General features: G+C 45.2%; 1 protein-coding gene across 2 annotated transcripts in view; it reads left to right on the forward strand.

Annotated features, from left to right (window-relative positions):
• The window catches only part of PSTPIP1 (proline-serine-threonine phosphatase interacting protein 1), a 97323-nt gene that overhangs the window by 53793 nt on the left and 25934 nt on the right, over positions 1 to 17596 (forward strand). For both annotated transcript variants that reach the window (XM_030578764.1, XM_030578765.1), the window contains exons 4-6: positions 6366 to 6400; positions 8248 to 8354; positions 16479 to 16541. In XM_030578764.1, coding sequence (XP_030434624.1) covers positions 6366 to 6400; positions 8248 to 8354; positions 16479 to 16541 — 205 coding nt within the window. The remainder of the gene's footprint in view (positions 1 to 6365; positions 6401 to 8247; positions 8355 to 16478; positions 16542 to 17596) is intronic.

Below are 17596 nucleotides of genomic sequence, written 5' to 3' on the forward strand. Positions count from 1 at the left end.
GGAGGTGATCTGGGGCAGGGAGCAGTTCGCCTGTGCGCCCCCCCATTACTATGGGCAGCCCTCCCCGCGCCTCCCTGCCCCAACTCACCTCCATTCCACCTCCTTGCCTGAGCGGGCTTTTAGGCTCCCTCAACCACTAGGCACCCTAGGCGGCCACCTAGTTCCCCTAGTGGTTGCACCAGCCCTGCTTTCATCCCTAGGCACAGAGTACACATAGCTGGTGGGGAGTGTTCTCCTTAGGGCTGAAGAGTCTGCATAGCAGAGGCAATGGTCTAATTCTCCATTTTTAAAAAGCCACACTTTTTACAAAGAGAACATGGTGTATCGTGTTGCTGTTATTTATAAGAAATATGATTGAGGCAGTGGTATTTTCCACTCCTATTCACTAAGCGAAGGAAAAAATAAGTTGTGGTTTTCCTGTCAGAAGAGTCACTGTCTTATCTTCCTGTGTATCAATAGTAAAGGCACTTCATAAATTACTGCATTAGGCTATTCTGAGCTTGAGGGAGGGGGCAAGACATTCAGAAAAACAAACTGACACAGCAAACATTCCACTTTTCAGTTGGATCCATGTCTGGGTCCAGCGTTTCTTAAGATATCCTCTTCCTTCAACAACTGGGGAAGAAAGCTGAGGCTTTGAGCCACAGCTCATTCACATGCAGCTGAACACACTTTAGTGGGCAGGCAGGGGTAAAAAACAGCACAGACAAAAAATGTTAGTGGACATAGAAAAAAGGACATGGAGCAGAAAGAGTGAGAGGTTGGGGCTTCAGGAGAAGCTAAGCAGAGAGCTGGGTTGCTAGCGACAGGAAGTGCATCTTGTATACACTAGAACGTTTTGTAGCTGTTTCACAGCAGCGTGCACTGGTGCTAGCAAGGGTGCAAACACCAGCACTGACAGGATGCAGGCGATTTTACCCACTCTATCATGACGCCAGGCTTTCATGACACGGTGGTGAAAGCACCCTGAGTCCCATCAACGTCACATTGTTGCTAGCGGTGGTTCAGCTGCACTTTTGCTGGAGAACAGGTATGACATTTTCTAATGCAGACTAGGTCTATAAAGCATTCTCTCTCTGCTTAACAGCAGATAAGGCAAAGGGATGAGAATAGAAGGGCTGCAGGGCAGCCACCTCACCTTCAAGGAAATAAAGGACATTTATATGAAAAATAAGGGACAGAGCTTGGTTTTAAGGATCGCCATCCCACATCCCAGTACAAAATCCTACTTCTGATCAATGGATACTTTGCATTGAAAACAGATTTATAATCTGATCCAATTCTTCTCGGCAGTTGCATTTGGTCCATGGGAAATCAGGCGCCAAACAAGGGCCACCCTTGAAGGGGTGGGCAGCAAAGGGAACAGGCCCTGATGGAAGAAAACCAGGGTCAGTTTTCAGGTGATCAATCCCTGCAATGTCTATCAATGTCAAGAAAGCTACAAGGGGAAGCACTGTTACCTAATGTATAAAATTCTGGAGTGGGACTCAGGAGCCCTGGGATCTATCCCTGGTATAGCCACTGGTCTGCTGGGTGACTGTGAGCAAGTCACTTGATTTCTTTGTAAAGCACTTTGATGACAAGCACTATGTAAGAGCCAGGTATTATTATTATTATTATTAATTATAGTGAAAGTCTTCCCTGCTCCATATCCCGCATCTTCATATTTCCACACAAGGTATAAGCAAGTACCCGGGAAAAGCAATGTTCATGTTTTTAATGTGCTCATTTCAAAATACTTCAGGAAACACTTACTTCTTTCAACAATGTGCTGAATATTTTAAAAGTCTTAAAAATACTGTAAGGAATGAAATCTCTAGTACATCTGTAGCCTAGTTAACAGAAAAAGGTTTCAACTACTAGATGGCAAAAATCACCTGAAGTTGGTGCTTGGTTATTGCTCCTTCTGCCACAGCTCCCTTGACTCTAACCCCAAGTACAGCCCCTTCATTTCTCTGCCAAAGTTTCATATGAAAATTGGGTCTTTAAATCCATGTGACTAAGTGCAAGGCTTTAATTACACACAATACATTTCTATAGACATTTCACATGGATGCTAGCAAGCTGGCTTGCTGTGGGGAGGTTCAAGGCAAAGGCTGATGCTTTGCCTGTAACTTAGTTTAACAACCCTCCTGACTTGAAATAGTGGCACTTCCCTCCCTCCCCCCTTAAAAACGTGAATGTGAGGACAATGAATTTTGTTCAGCCGGACTAAAACTGAAGCATCCCCACCCTCAGAGACATCAAAACAAAAACATTACAAATCTCAATAGGAAATCATCCCCCCATGGAGAGGGGCTCTGAAATGAGACACTTTATTTGGTTACCATGAATTCAAGAGTATTAGCAAAATTTAATTACAAGCATCTCACACATACATCTCTACCAAATGGGATACTTTCCTTCACCCACACAGCTACATCCTGGTGTACTGGAATGAGATGTTCCAGCTATATGTCAGAGCTTCAGAAGGTGATACATAGCTGATACATGGGACTGTACCTGGTATATTGGGCAGCACTCAAGTAATTAAAGAGATATTTGAAGGTTCTTAGGCCTAAAATTTGACCTACCTATTCTCCCTCCTATCTGTTTACAAAGTTTATGTGCATGTCTATTCCCCCCAAAAAGGTTAGATTCAGCTCTCCCACCTGCTTGTAGCCAGGGGCATTATTCAGCTCACTGGAAGACAGACTAACCCTCCTCCACTCAAAGGGCCCACAGAAGAAAGTAAATCACAACTTTTGGCTTCCTTTCATAAACCACTCTGATAGCATAGACCACTTCAAGACTAAAGAGAGTAAACTCCTTTTCCCCTTGTATTGAGATCATATCTTTCTTCAGTATCCAATACAGCAATCTAACTACATCTGGCAGAAACTGACACCTCAGGCTCCAGGAAAAAATTCTGGAAATGATAGATCAACATTCTGTGCAAACAACATGTGCAAACAACAAATGTCCTGAGTTTGTTTTTTATATCAATATTTGTATGTTACTCTGATGAGGTATCTAATAAACTGCCCCACCCTCACTATAAGATATACATAAAAGCAAGGGTCAATTTGTATTGTAAGTTATGTTTACTTCTTTAAAAAATCTCAATCATCTCATCTAGTACAAAAATGGATAAGCCACCTGATGTACTCAATTTATTATTTGATTTCAAATTTGGTAAAAAGACTCCTTCATTTCTGAGACCTTATGCTCCAAGTTTCAGTTTGCATCAGGTATAACCTGGCTGGTGTAAATGTTTGGGAACATAGGGATAAAATTAAATCCAAGGGCACCTTCACAACAACAAAGAAGCATATTTTAAAAGACAGTCAATCCTTTCTGCTATGTCCTGGTGATCCAAGGAGATTCACAGGCTTTTGCAGGCCAGCTTGGAGCCCCCTCTTACAGCAGAGGATTTTGAGAGCACCAACTCAAGCCTTTAAAGAATTTTTTGTTTAGAGCCACCAGTTATTCATAACTCATTTCAGGGAAAATATTTTGTTGGTTTATACACAAAAAGCTGAAACAGTTTGAAAATAAGATGTATATTGATCATTTTTGGCTGAAAGGCTTTTTGTTCACACATTTTACAGGTAGCTGTGCTAGCAAATTTTGAATCAAGACTCAAGGTTTTCATGATGTTCTTTGGGACCTGCATGATGGTGTCCATTTCCCTTTATATTTTTCCCCTAAGAGTCCACAAGAGTGCTTCAAGACCTGAAAAAGGATCCTATTTCTCTTTGCTGCTTTACGTCTAATTTAAACTCTAAACATGCCCCTCTGGAAGGGCAAAAGGCAGTGTTTCCCAAACTTGGGACTCCGCTTGTGTAGGGAAAGCCCTGGCGCGGGCCGAGGGACATACTGGCTGCCGCTTCCAGCAGCTCCCATTGGCCTGGAGCAGCAAACCACAGCCAGTGGGAGCTGTGATCGGCCAAACCTGCGGATGCGGCAGGTAAATAAACCAGCCCAGCCCACCAGGGACTTTCCCTACGCAAGCGGCATCCCAAGTTTGGGAAACACTAGCATAAGGTATATAGACTATACTTCTTGCCCTTCTGGCTAAGCACGTGCCATGAAGAATGGGGAGGCAGCGTATCTTTAAAGATGACAGCTTCAGGTTCAGTAGGACAGGCAGATTGTACCAAGGGAAATTCTCCCAGTTTCTGCCCTTGGATCTGTGCACTACTGAAGTCAATGAGAGCTGCATGCATCCATCCAAGAGCAGAATGAAGGTCTATGTGACGAAGCAAACCTAATTGTTGCCCAAGTGTCGATAGCTATCTTCAAGTGTGCTTAACAACTACAGTCCATCCAAGGACTGAAAATAGCAACCCCTCTGCTCCAGAGCTGGATTACATGTTCAAAGCAGTAAGCGCTAAAGGCACTGGAGATACTGACATGAAAGGATGAGGGCTACCACTTGGCTAGTTCAGCACCAGCTCTGCCAAGATTGCGTGTGGTGGTGGTGGTGTTTTTAACAGACTGCGTGTGGTAAGGCAGAAACCAGGGATTTGCTTTCTTTTTAAAACTGATGTGAAGGCCATGCCTAGAATGTTTTTAAACATAGCTCCACTCAGCCAAAGGAAAAGCATCCGGAATTCCCACAGGAAGCATCAGTATTGGAGAGGGCAGGAGGCTGCACCAGACAGGGTACAAAGTGTGGGTTTTGAGCCAGGTGCCTGCAGGCCCACTCCCAGGGGCAGCTCTAGGTATTTTGCTGTCCCAAGCATGGCAGGCAGGCTGCCTTCGGCGGCTTGCCTGCAGGAGGTCCCCGGTCCCTCAGATTCGGCGGCATGACTGCAGGAGGTCCGCCGAAGCTGCGGGACCAGCAGACCCTCTGCATGCATGCCGCTGAAGGCAACCTGCCTGCTGCCCTCGTGGCGACTGGCAGAGCGCCCCCCAGTGGCTTGCCGCCCCAGGCACGCGCATGGTGTGCTGGTGCCTGGAGCCGCCCCTGCCCACTCCTTTGGAAGCCAGGCTGCCATCAGGAGCCTGCACCTTGCCCAAAGTACCACAGAGAATGTGAGCTCTAGTATGTGTCTCTCTGGCCTCCTAAGGTAGCCCAGGATGTACATGATTTCCTCATAAATCACTGTCCCTTAGGGGTTGGCAGGGCCACACATCCCTCCCCACTCTCTCAGTGGCAAAACTTTATGCTTTTAGCCGTTGAATATTTCAGAAGTGCCACTCACAGGCTTGGCTGAATATTTCTTCCCCTCTCACGGGCCGTATCAGGCTCTCCCTTTATCAAGCCCCTGTACAGGCCTTTGGGAGATCACACAGTCCGTGCCCTGGAAAGATTACCTTCTAAGTTCACAGTACAGCCCCTAGTAAAACCACTGGTGACCAGGCTCCTCAGACCTGTGTGCAATTGGAGCAGCAATGCTGCAACAGAATGGTAAAGTGGGGAGTGGCCACTATTCCTATGGCAACTCGCTCTGAATTTCTTCTCTATCTCTTTGCTGTTCTTTCTGCTGCTTCATTAAAACATTTGCGGCTTGTTCCCTATTCATCTGCCTGACTGATTATCATTTACTCAACAGACAATATGCCAATGCCCTTTGCCAGCCCCTTGTGAAACACCATTATAAGGCCCCAGCTCTTACTTTGACCCAGCTCCATCTGGCTGCTCATATTGACCAGTGTAATGTTTTGTCTTGCTAGTCTCACCTGTGTTTCATGGCCTGGTGCTGAGGTCTCCATCTGGTGACAGAGCTTAATCATACTGCACTATGCAGCTGTGAAAAGCCACTGTATGGTCCATGATTTCAGACCCCTAGAGTGTATGGCTCCGAAAACCATTGGTCTTAATTTGGTTTCTTTAAAGAATTTGGAGACAGTACCACAAGGGGGTGCTACAGAAGTGCAGGAGGGAGGTAACGTTATACAGCCAATGCATTGCTCCTGCTGTGAGGATTACTAAGGAGTTAAAAACAAGATATACTAGTACGGCACTGATCTCTAACTACAGAGGTCTTACCTTTCTCTGTCCTCAGAGATCTCCTCTTTTGGACTACTATTCCAAACATCAGTTATACTGGTAATTTGTATTTCCCTGTATTCATGTTCTCACCGAGACAATGGTAAAGACAAGTTAATACTAACGTGTTATAACAAATACTGAGGGGTTAAACAGTCCAGTGCACCAGGAGTTCAGAAGTCGTTAATTCCCTGCTTCATGAAGCATTTGATTGCATGGCCTAATGATAACTTATAAATATAATCTCTCGCCCTTTTGCATGGTCAATTTTTTTTATAGGGTTATTAAAGGTTTTATTTATTTTTGTGTTTCTTTGATTTTTTTTTTTTTTAGATTCACAGTCTGTCATTAGGACACTATACTAATAAGTATGTGTTTGTTTTCTCAGCACTCTGAAGGCAGCATTCGAGGTCCTAAAGCAACGTAAGTTTATATTCGCCTTTCCATCCCTGTTGGAGTCCTTTCATTGATGGCTGATTCATCCTGGGGCCAAGCCATAACTGAGGAAGACGGATTTTCTATTCCAAATGTTTTACTGCCTGTTATTTACACCCTTTATTACTCTAATCCACAGTATGGAGAGATGGGTATTCACCTGGGTCACAATCCTCCTCAGTAGCTCCACATTTTGTCCAAATGCCCCTTCCCCAACAGCATGCACTGTACCCACTATAATCCACCAGCAGAGGAACAACCAAGCTGCCATCCCAGTTCCTTTGTTACTTCCCTTCCTCCTGAATTCCTAAGAAACCAAAGAGCCATAAAACTGTCTCCAGTTTAGGTCCTCAGGTCTCTGCACTGGGAACTATGCTTCCTCTCCCAGGCCAACCAGTTAATAAGGGAAGGGATTTCCTCCTCTTTCTGGAAACAGGATCCCAACCCCGCACCAATGAGTTGACCACACATGGCTGAAACATAATAAAAAAGGACCAGCTGGCCAATGAGTGACCCCGAGCAGGCTAATTTGCTGTGTGACCTTGAACAAATTATTTAAGGCAGCATCTCCAGCAATTAGGATGTTTAGTTTTCTGTACCTCAGTTCACTCATCTGTAAAATGGGGGCTGTCATACACCCCTGCAGTTGTAAGGTGCTTCAGATCCCCCCGATGAATGACAGTAAGCAAAGGCACACCCATCTCACCAGCACAGTTGGCAGAAAGCACCCTTCGCCATGGTCACAACCTGGACATGCAGAGACACTCCAGGATCTAACACACTCAGATTGTCCATCTGTGCTACAGACAGTGGCTGCACTCCCCTAGTTAGGGGTAATAATGGAATTTTTGCCAACTTTTTGGGCTGCTTCCCCAACACTTGCTCAGTCGTATCTGGTTTGAGGCACAGATGACTAACCCTCATCTAAGCCCCAGGCTCATCAAGACAGCGGAATATGCACTCTCTAAATGCTAAAGTTTTTACACCCCTATGACGTAATAGTATAATTACCTAGTATACAGTGGGGCAATGCAGTTGCACACACTGCCTACAGTTTAGATAAAGAGGCCAAGATTTTCAAATGTGGCTAGAGATTTAAGGTCACTCCTGGTTTGAAGGGGCCTGATTTTCAGAGAGGTGGGTGCCCGGCACTTTCTGACAAACAGGCCCTTTTCAAGACTTCTCAAAGTTGGGCACCCTAAAATCACTAAGTACTTTTGAAAATCTTGGCCAGACATTTTAGAATTTAACTTCAAGAGTAAGATATTTTCCTTAATCTATGAATCTATGAACCCTGCCCATTTTCAGCCTCCCTAATTGGACTATAGTGCTGGGACAAGCCTGGCTGTAATTGGGAAGTGGCTGACAAAAGAGACTGATGTCAAGAAGTGTGATGGGTGGGAAGGTGATCACAATGTGGATAAGAAACCTGGGGTCAATAGGGACATGGAGGGGGAAGAGCGAGAACCCTTAGAAAGAAAGGGGAAAGGTTGGAGGTGTGTGGTGGGAATATGAAGAAGTGAAAGGGGGCCAGCTAAAAATATTTCTATTTACATTCTCCTGCCATGCATAATCTTGGCAAGTGTCACAAACAGCAGCAGTTCTGGCCCCATGTTGCAGGCATCAATGGGATTGGGATGAGTCCTATCCTCCTTTAATTGATGAGATAATACAACAATCTGAATAAAAAAAGCCCTCCTTAAGTTTCTGAGACTGCCAGGTGCATGTAAGTAATACATTCATGCCACCTCCCAGTAAATACCTGCTGAAAAACATGACTTTGTATTCATTAGAGGCCTTTTCATTGACTGTCTATAAATTCTCATCTGCCTTAGAAATTGAAAATGTTGGAAACTCTCATATCCAGCTGGCATTGATGCTGAAGGATGAACTGAAAGGAATAGAGGAGTTCAGAGAAAGACAGAAGGAGCAACGAAAAAAGGTGAGGAAATATAAGAATTGTCAGACCAAGGGCCCATTTATTCTGATAGGTTGTCTCCAGCAGTGTGCTATGGATGTTTCAGAGCATGATAATCGCCCCCTTCCTCCCAGGCTCCTAACTAACTTGATGCTGGGGGGAATCTCGGTCTCTCTGTGATCGCAGCTGGTGATGAGATAATGCTCTGAACTATGAAGACTGAGAGCCCTTGTCTCTTTCACTTTCTAGCTAATTTAACTGCAGATGCTATTCTTATTCCTGTAAGGGCTTGGCTATACTTATGAGTTACAGTACAATAAAGGAGCACCAGACGCCCTAGTTCACTCCACATCCATACTGGCAAGGCACGTAGAGCGCTCTGACTCCATGGCTACAGCGCTGTTGGTACTCCACCTCGGCGAGAGGAATAACATTTGCTGCGCCTTGGCTATAAAGCACAGGCGTCAGTGTGTATGAGGTGTTCGATTACTGCATTCTGATCAGCCTCCGGAAACGTCCCATAATCCCTTAAGTCAAGTGGCCACTCTTGTCATTGTTTTGAACTCCTGTAGGAATGCAGAAATGCCCTTTCAAAACTCCATTTCTGACAGCTGGCATGCAAGCCATTAGTGTGAAATGCTGCGAGTGAGAGAGAGAGAGAGAGAGAGAGAGAGAGAGAGGTGGGGCAGGGAAATGGGGATCCGTGTTGTCTGAACTTACAAGATAGTATGCTGACATACTGTCAGCCCCCCAAAACCCCACTCTCTCTCCCCCCACATACACACAACACACTGCCTGTCACACTTTATCACCATGCCCATTTGAAAAGCACGTTGCAGTAACTTGCATGCTGGGATAGCTACCCATAATGCACCACTCCCAATATCGCTGCAAATGTGGCCACACCACTGTGCAAACAGCTGTCAGTGTGGACAGATTGCAATGCTTTCCCTACTGTGCTCTCTGAAGGCGGGTTTAACTCTCAGCACTCTACATCTGCAAGCGTAGCCATGTCCTAAGTATTTAATCCCTTTTTAAAACTCTTGCTAAGCAAGTTGCTTCAGTAAAAATCCTGTAAGAGCATTGCAATACACTGAAATTGAAGCAGTGACAAAAGTTTGTGCATTGTGTTGAACTTGAAGCCTAAGCAATAAGGTGATGAGTGTGTTAGAAATCCACAAGATAAATGAAATTAATCTAGTATTCACCAGAGGTGTTGTATGAACTCAACTATGTTCAAGTCAGCTGTCGTCCCCTTTGATCCTCCCAAATTCAGCATCCTTTGAACAAGCTGGAAGGGCCCTGGGGACAGAGCATGGGCAGGGCCACCCAAGGCTGTTTGAGGAGGCTCAGCCTTCCCCAGCTTTCGACACCCACCATCCATGCCCCTCCTTCCGCCACCTTCTCCAGGAAGGTAACCTTGATTCCCAGCATTTCCCTGACATCATGGATGAGATGATCTAGAGATTGAGTTCAACACAAGGCTCCAACTCTTTGCTACTACTTCAATTGCAGTATATTTTAGTGCTCTGGCAGGATATTATAGAAGCAACTTTCTTACCCAAAGTTAAAAAGTGATCAGACACTTATAGCAGTAATCAGCAGGGACCGTAGAAATCCATTTCCCATGGAAAAAATGCAGAATTTGCATTTTTACAGAGAATCATTATAGTTTTTAAAGTTTGTGAAAAAATAAAAACATTAACGTTTAACTACATTTTACGGAAAGTACCAGCATCACTAAGTGTGTGCAATCTCCTCCTCTTTGTCATAACATTTCTTCCCATATCTGGACCTTAGCATCCAAAATATGGGTGTTAGCATGAAAACCTCCAAGCTTAGTTACCAGCTTGGACCTGGTATTGCTGCCACTAGCTAGGAATTATACAGTGCCTAGCTCACTGTGGTCTCCCCAGAACCTTCCCTGGGGGACCCCCAGACTCAGATGCCTTGAGTCTTACAACAAAGAGAAATAAGCCCCTCCCCTTGTTTCCTTGTTACTTCCTCCCAGGCTCCCCTCCCTGGACGACCCTAGGAGATTCCCTGCTTCCAGTCCTGGAAACACAAGTACCGAGAGAGCTAATCTCTCTTCCCCCTCACCCAGAGGGTATGCAAAGTCAGGCTTAGTAAATCTAACACAAAGAGATTTTCCCCCTGACTTCTTCCTCCCACCAATTCCCTGGTGAGCTGCAGACTCAATTCCCTGGAGTCCCCACTAAAGAAAAACTCCAACAGGTCTTAAAAAGAAAGCTTTATATAAAAAGAATGAAAAAGGACATAAAATGGTCTCTATATTAAGGTGACAATATACAGGGTCAATTGCTTAAAGAAAAAAAAATAAACAGCCTTATCCAAAAAGAATACACTCCAGCAACTACACACATGTAAATACAAAACAAAACAATATAAACCTATTGTCTTACTATCCTTGTACTTACAACTTGGAAACAGAAGATTAGAAAGCCTGGAGATTCCTGTGGTCACTCTCAGAGCCGAGAGAAGAACAGACCAAGAACAAAGGACTCACACCCAAAACTTCCCTCCACCCAGATTTGAAAAAGTCTTGTTTTCTAATTGGTCCTCTGGTCAGGTGTTTGGTTCCCTGTGTTAACCCTTTACAGGTAAAAGAACATTAACCCTTAGCCATCTGTTTATGACACGCCCCCCCAAATTGCAGACAGTGGGGAACCTCACTGGCGGCGATTTCCTCCTAGAACTTTAAAATAAACAGATTAGTACAACACATGCACCTTTACATATACCACTAAATATATAACTAACAGAGTTTTACATTTTAAGAACACTTTTTAACTACTGGATTCTGGGAAACTCTCACGGGAGAGAGCATCAGCTACTTTGTTAGAAGCTCCTGAAATGTGCTGAATTTCAAAATCAAAATCTTGGAGAGCCAACGAATAAGTTTCTTATTGTTCCCCTTGGCAGTATGAAGCCACTTTAGCGCAGCATGGTCAGTTTGTATCTGGAACCGCCGTCCCCAAACGTATGGGCGTAGCTTTTCCAGGGCGTACACAATGGCAAAGCATTCCTTTTCACTGAGTGACCAGTGACTTTCCCTCTTAGTCCGTCCTGGGGTGGCTGAGAACAATGGGGCGAAGCTAGTGCACATCTCCTTGATTTGTTGCTGCTGCAGACGTTCCAGGGTGGTTGAGAGGTTCACCTCTTCCACGCCACCGTCTTTTTTCCCGTTGTAGTAGACACCTTCAGGCCACTCAGCATCATCTCCCTGGACTGTAAACTGACAAATCTGTAAGTCTCTGGAATAGAAAGGCTTGAGAGAATTAACATGGTACACTCTGGGCTTTAGTGAGGAATTGGGAAATGCTATGAGGTAGTTCACAGTTCCCAGGTGCTCTTGGACCGTGAATGGCCCTTCCCATGATGCTTCCATCTTATGGGCCTGTTGCGCCTTCAAAACCATAACCTGGTCTCCTACCTTGAAGGAACGCTCTCTGGTATGTTTGTCATACCAGGCCTTTTGCTCTTCCTGAGCATCCTTTAGGTTTTCTTCAGCAAGGGCTAAAGAGTGTCGGAGGGTGCTTTGTAGGTTGCTTACAAAGTCCAGAATGTTAGTTCCTGGAGAAGGGGTAAACCCCTCCCATTGCTGCTTCACCAACTGTAATGGCCCCTTAACCTCATGGCCATACACAAGTTCAAATGGTGAAAACCCTAAACTGGGATGTGGTACAGCCCTGTAGGCAACAGCAACTGCTGCAACACTAGGTCCCAATTATTGGAGTGTTTGTTGATGAATTTACATATCATGGCCCCCAAAGTTCCATTAAACCTTTCCACCAGGCCATTGGTTTGATGGTGGTACGGGGTGGCAACCAAGTGGTTCACCCCATGAGTTTCCCCACAGTTTTTGCATGGTCCCTGCCAGGAAATTAGATCCTGAATCTGTAAGGATGTCGGAGGGCCAACCTACCCTGGCAAAAATGTCTGTTAGGGCCTGACACACAGCGTTAGCCCTGGTGTTGCCTAGAGCTACTGCTTCCGGCCATCGGGTAGCAAAGTCCACGAAAGTCAGTACTGCTTTCCTCTGGGAGTCTTTTTTGGGAAAGGACCCAGAATATCCACAGCTACTCGCTGAAATGGGACCTCAGTTATGGGGAGTGGCTGGAGAGGGGCCTTGACCTGGTCTTGGGGTTTTCCCATTCTTTGGCACACCTCACAAGACCGGACATACTTGGCAACGTCCTTGCCCATTCCCTCCCAGTGGAAGGACTTCCCCAATCTGTCTTTGGTTCTGTTCACCCCAGCATGGCCACTGGGATGATCATGGGCCAAGCTTAAGAGCTTCCCTCGGTACTTAGTTGGAACCACCAACTGTTTTTGTGGCTGCCATTCTTCCCGGTGTCCACCAGAAAGAATCTCCTTGTATAAAAGTCCTTGGTCTATAACAAACCGGGATCGGTGAGAAGAGCTGAGAGGGGGTGGGGTGCTCCGTGCCGCCGCCCACGCTTTCTGAAGGCTGTCATCTGCTTCCTGCTCAGTCTGGAACTGTTCCCTTGAGGCTGGGGTCACCAGTTCTTCCTCAGACTGTGGACTTGGGCTTGGGCTTGGTCCCTCTGGAAGCGATGTAGGTGATGGGGTTGTTTCCATTGCTGGTGAACCGCTCTCTGCTGGTGCACCTGAGGATATTTCAGGCTCGGGCTGAGCCTTTTGGGTATGGCTGTCTGTTGCTTCTGCCAGTTCTGGCTCGCTGGCGCCCTCTGGTGTTGAGTTTGAAGATGTGGTTGCACTTGCTGGTTTTGGGGGCTGTTCCACCTCCGGGCCTGGGACTGGAGGTGCTGTGGCTGTTTCAGTGGTTGGCATGGAATCCAGGTCCACTACCTCTGTCTGGGTCTCTGGTAACACAGACGGGGCATCTGTGGACGGCTCAGGAACAGGAATGGGTCTGGAAGCTTGCCTGGTTTGGCTGCATGTAACCATTCCCACTCTCTTGGCTCGCTTCACCTGGTTGGCCAAGTCTTCCCCCAGTGGCATGGGGATGGAATAATTGTCATAGACCGCAAAAGTCCACATTCCTGACCAGCCTTTGTACCGGACAGGCAGTTCAGCTGTAGGCAAGTCTACAGCTCGTGACATGAAGGGGTAAATTGTCACTTGGTCCTTTGGGTTGATGAATTTGGGGTCGACGAAGGATTGGTGGATAGCTGACACTTGTGCCTCCATGTCTCTCCACGCAGTAACCTTCTTTCCGCCCACTCTCAAATTTTCCCTTCGCTCCAAGGGTATTTGAGAGGCATCTGGGCCTGGGGATCTTGTGGGTGATGGTGGTGTAACGAACTGCACTCGGTTGGGGTTCTTTGGGCAGTTGGCCTTGATATGTCCCAGTTCATTACACTTGAAGCATCTTCCAGCTGACTGGTCACTGGGTCGAGGTGAGTTACTGGAGACTGGTGAGGTGGAAGAATAGGGTGTCTGTGGCTTTCCTTGGGTTGTAGGTGGGGTCTTTGGCTGCCCTCGGTTGTAGGGTTTATTGTCGGTGTGCCCTCTGGGGTATTCGTTCCCCTTGACAGTAGCTTTCTTGCTTTCTGCCACTTTCATCCATCTGGCTCCAATCTCCCCCACCTCGGTGAGATTTTTGGGTTTTCCATCTTGTATGTACCGTGTGATGTCTTCAGGAACACCATCCAAGAACTGCTCCATTTGTATGAGGAGGTTCAGTTCTTCCAAGGTTTGAATGTTGTTTCCTGTTATCCAGGCCTCATAGTTTTTTGCAATGTAGTAGGCGTGTTTGGGAAATGACACCTCTGGTTTCCACTTTTGGGTTCTGAAACGCCGACGGGCAAGATCCGGGGTTATCCCCATTCTGTATCTGGCCTTGGTTTGAAAAAGTTTATAGTCGTTTATTTTCCCCTTAGGCATTTCAGCTGCCACCTCTGCTAAAGGTCCACTGAGCTGTGGCCTCAATTCTACCATGTACTGGTCTTCAGAGATGCTGTACCCAAGACAGGCTCTTTCAAATTTTCTAAGAAGGCCTCAGTGTCATCACCTGCCTTGTAGATGGGAAATTTCTTGGGATGTGGAACCATAATTGGCGAAGAGTTGTTAGGATTGGCTGGAGCATGCTGCCAAGCCTGCGCTAACTCCAGTTCATGTTTTCTCTGTTTTTCCCTCTCTTCACTTTTTTTTTTGTTGTTTTTCCATTTCTCGGCGGTAGGCTGCCTCTTCTTCTGCTTGTTTTATTTTGTGGGCCACCTCTTCTTTTTGTAGATGCCTTGAGTCTTACAACAAAGGGAAATAACCCCTTCCCCTTGTTTCCTTGTTACTTCCTCCCAGGCTCCCCTCCCTGGACGACCCTAGGAGATTCCCTGCTTCCAGTCCTGGAAACACAAGTACCGAGAGATCTAATCTCTCTTCCCTCTCACCCAGAGGGTATGCAAAGTCAGGCTTAGTAAATCTAACACAAAGAGATTTTCCCCCTGACTTCTTCCTCCCACCAATTCCCTGGTGAGCTGCAGACTCAATTCCCTGGAGTCCCCACTAAAGAAAAACTCCAACAGGTCTTAAAAAGAAAGCTTTATATAAAAAGAATGAAAAAGGACATAAAATGGTCTCTATATTAGGTGACAATATACAGGGTCAATTGCTTAAAGAAAAAAAAACCAAACAGCCTTATCCAAAAAGAATACACTCCAGCAACTACACACATGTAAATACAAAACAAAACAATATAAACCTATTGTCTTACTATCCTTGTACTTACAACTTGGAAACAGAAGATTAGAAAGCCTGGAGATTCCTGTGGTCACTCTCAGAGCCGAGAGAAGAACAGACCAAGAACAAAGGACTCACACCCAAAACTTCCCTCCATCCAGATTTGAAAAAGTCTTATTTTCTGATTGGTCCACTGGTCAGGTGTTTGGTTCCCTGTGTTAACCCTTTACAAGTAAAAGAACATTAGCCCTTAGCTATCTGTTTATGATACTCTTGTCATTCATTTTTGAATGTGCTTCATGTTTACAGCGGAACCCCATTTATCTGATCTAACTGGGACTAGGGGATAATCAGGAGAATTGGCAAAGAGCTTTCTATCCCTTATTTTAAGATTGTGTGCGCGGAGGGGTGCTTGGGCAGTTAGCCCCATGCGGTGCTGACAGCCAGATCACCAGCCACCTGAAGCTGACTGCCTGAGCTCTGTTGCTGTCAGCCCCAGGCAGCTGGTGGTTCAGTTAATGTGGAGGAGTAAATGATGGAGGCTCAGATAAATGGGTTTCTACTGTATATCAGTAAAGCATCGTGTTCAGCTGATATTTGTATACATTGTGGCTAGGGAAACAGTCACAATGTATACAAGTTCAGCATTTCATTTTAATCACAGAAAAATGTGTATTTTTATGGTGTTTTTTTTTTTTAAAACAAATCAGAGAAATTTGAGGGTTTTTTTAATCGTGAAAAACTAGGGTCTTGTGATCAGTCAAAGCTGTTGGGAGAGCAGCATTACATATATTAAAATTTCATAATCTGAAACAAAGCCATCTGTGTTCAGATCAAGCTCTGTTAAAAAGACTGCATCAGGGGATGAAAAAGTCATGTCTAGCCGCTGAACAGGAAACGCTCTTGTTTTTAAGCTTGGAGCTGGGTATTTCAAACCATGTCAAATTGAAGAAGAGGCTGGGCCAATGCCCTTCAAGCTAATTTGCTGATGCCCGTGGAAATTAGGTAGAATATAATCATTTGACAGAGGTAACAGGATCTGTTATTAATCATACAGGATCTGGTCACATTTGGAATGGATAGAAGTCCTTACTCAGCAAGGTGGGGCCTGCACAAACACAGCAGCAACACAAGATCCTATCCCAGGGCTTGTGCTGTTACGCAGAACTCTGCTGGCAAAGCTTATGTACAGTGTGACTGGGTGTTATGCAATTTAAGCTTCTTAAGATAAGGAGAGAAAATGAAGACATATCCTCTTGGCTATTAATGGAAGCCACTGAAGCAAAATGATCTCAGATTAATTTTTCCTAGCTTTGCACTGTGTCATTTAGAAGGGCGTGAGTTACAAAAGCAACATCAAGGCATTTTTTGCACAGGAACATGGTTCTTAGAAATGGTGCAACAATTGCTCTTCTAATCCTGTCACTAAAAGGAGAAACGCTTAGTCCTGTGTGTTTCTTACAGTACGAGTCTGCAATGGATCGTGCGCAAAAGAGCAAGGTGTCCCTTTATAAGAAAACTATGGAGGTAAGTTATGTGGTTTAATAATACATTCATTCAGTTGCACAAGGTGGTTAATTAGGGTGGGAGGGTGAAATTTTCATCACAGACAATATCTTAAAGGAATGTCAAGAACATGATGAAATAAAGTAAGAAGAGTATGTGTTCCCAAGCCGTGAGGTTAGGATATGGAAGCATGTTTTCCCTGCCACACCTAGTTAAAGGTCTCTTACAGCGCCTTGAGGGTTAACTTGGAGTTAGTGCCAGACCTATTTCTGTTTTCAACAAGTTTACCGGCTAAGATTTTTTTTTTCTGCCATTCAGCCTGGCCTACTCAGCCTGGGGATCTGAAAGTCAAGTGAATTCGTATAGTCTCATGCATCATCACCATCAATGAAGATACTACAGGCCTTGTGCAACTCCAGTGGGAGAATTTGGCTCAGCTGTTGAACTAGATGGCAATGATGATGATGATGATGCCTGAGCAACAAAGGAATTTAGTGCCCTCTGCTGGAGTTGTTATCTTTGGAGGGCTAACTAGAGAGAAAAGCAGGGAAAACCTATTTTGTGATTGAGGTTGGCAGCTATAACTCTGGATAAAATGGAGAGCAGCTTTGTTGATTAAGTAATGCCATGTCTACAACTAGGCAAATGGTGTTGTTAATGATGATGCCAGCTGCCATTACCCACTTGTTCAGTTTTCAAACCATGTACTTTTGTGCTTTCTCCCATGCTGCCTCTATCCATGAGAGATGCTTCTTGTCAAATCCATAAAATTAATTCCTTATTCTCCTTCAAATCCCTTTTTACAGCTCTCCTTTTCCATGATGCCACAAAAAAACTTGATAGATAGGTAGCTGGTGTTTTGAGGCCACTGCCCACCATGCCGACTAGTATTGTTTTGTTAGACTTCCTGACGTTTGTTATACCCACCTGGTGTTTCTTGTTACCTAAATTGTAAGCTCCTAGGGGGCAGGAGGAAGAACTGTTTGTTTTGTGTTTGTACCACACAGTGTAGTCCTGGTCTGTGAGTAGGGCACCTAGATGCTACTGCAATGCAAATAACCACCAACCATTCTAAA

Source organism: Gopherus evgoodei, chromosome 10 (assembly GCF_007399415.2).
Source record: "Gopherus evgoodei ecotype Sinaloan lineage chromosome 10, rGopEvg1_v1.p, whole genome shotgun sequence".
NCBI classification, from domain to species: domain Eukaryota; kingdom Metazoa; phylum Chordata; order Testudines; family Testudinidae; genus Gopherus; species Gopherus evgoodei.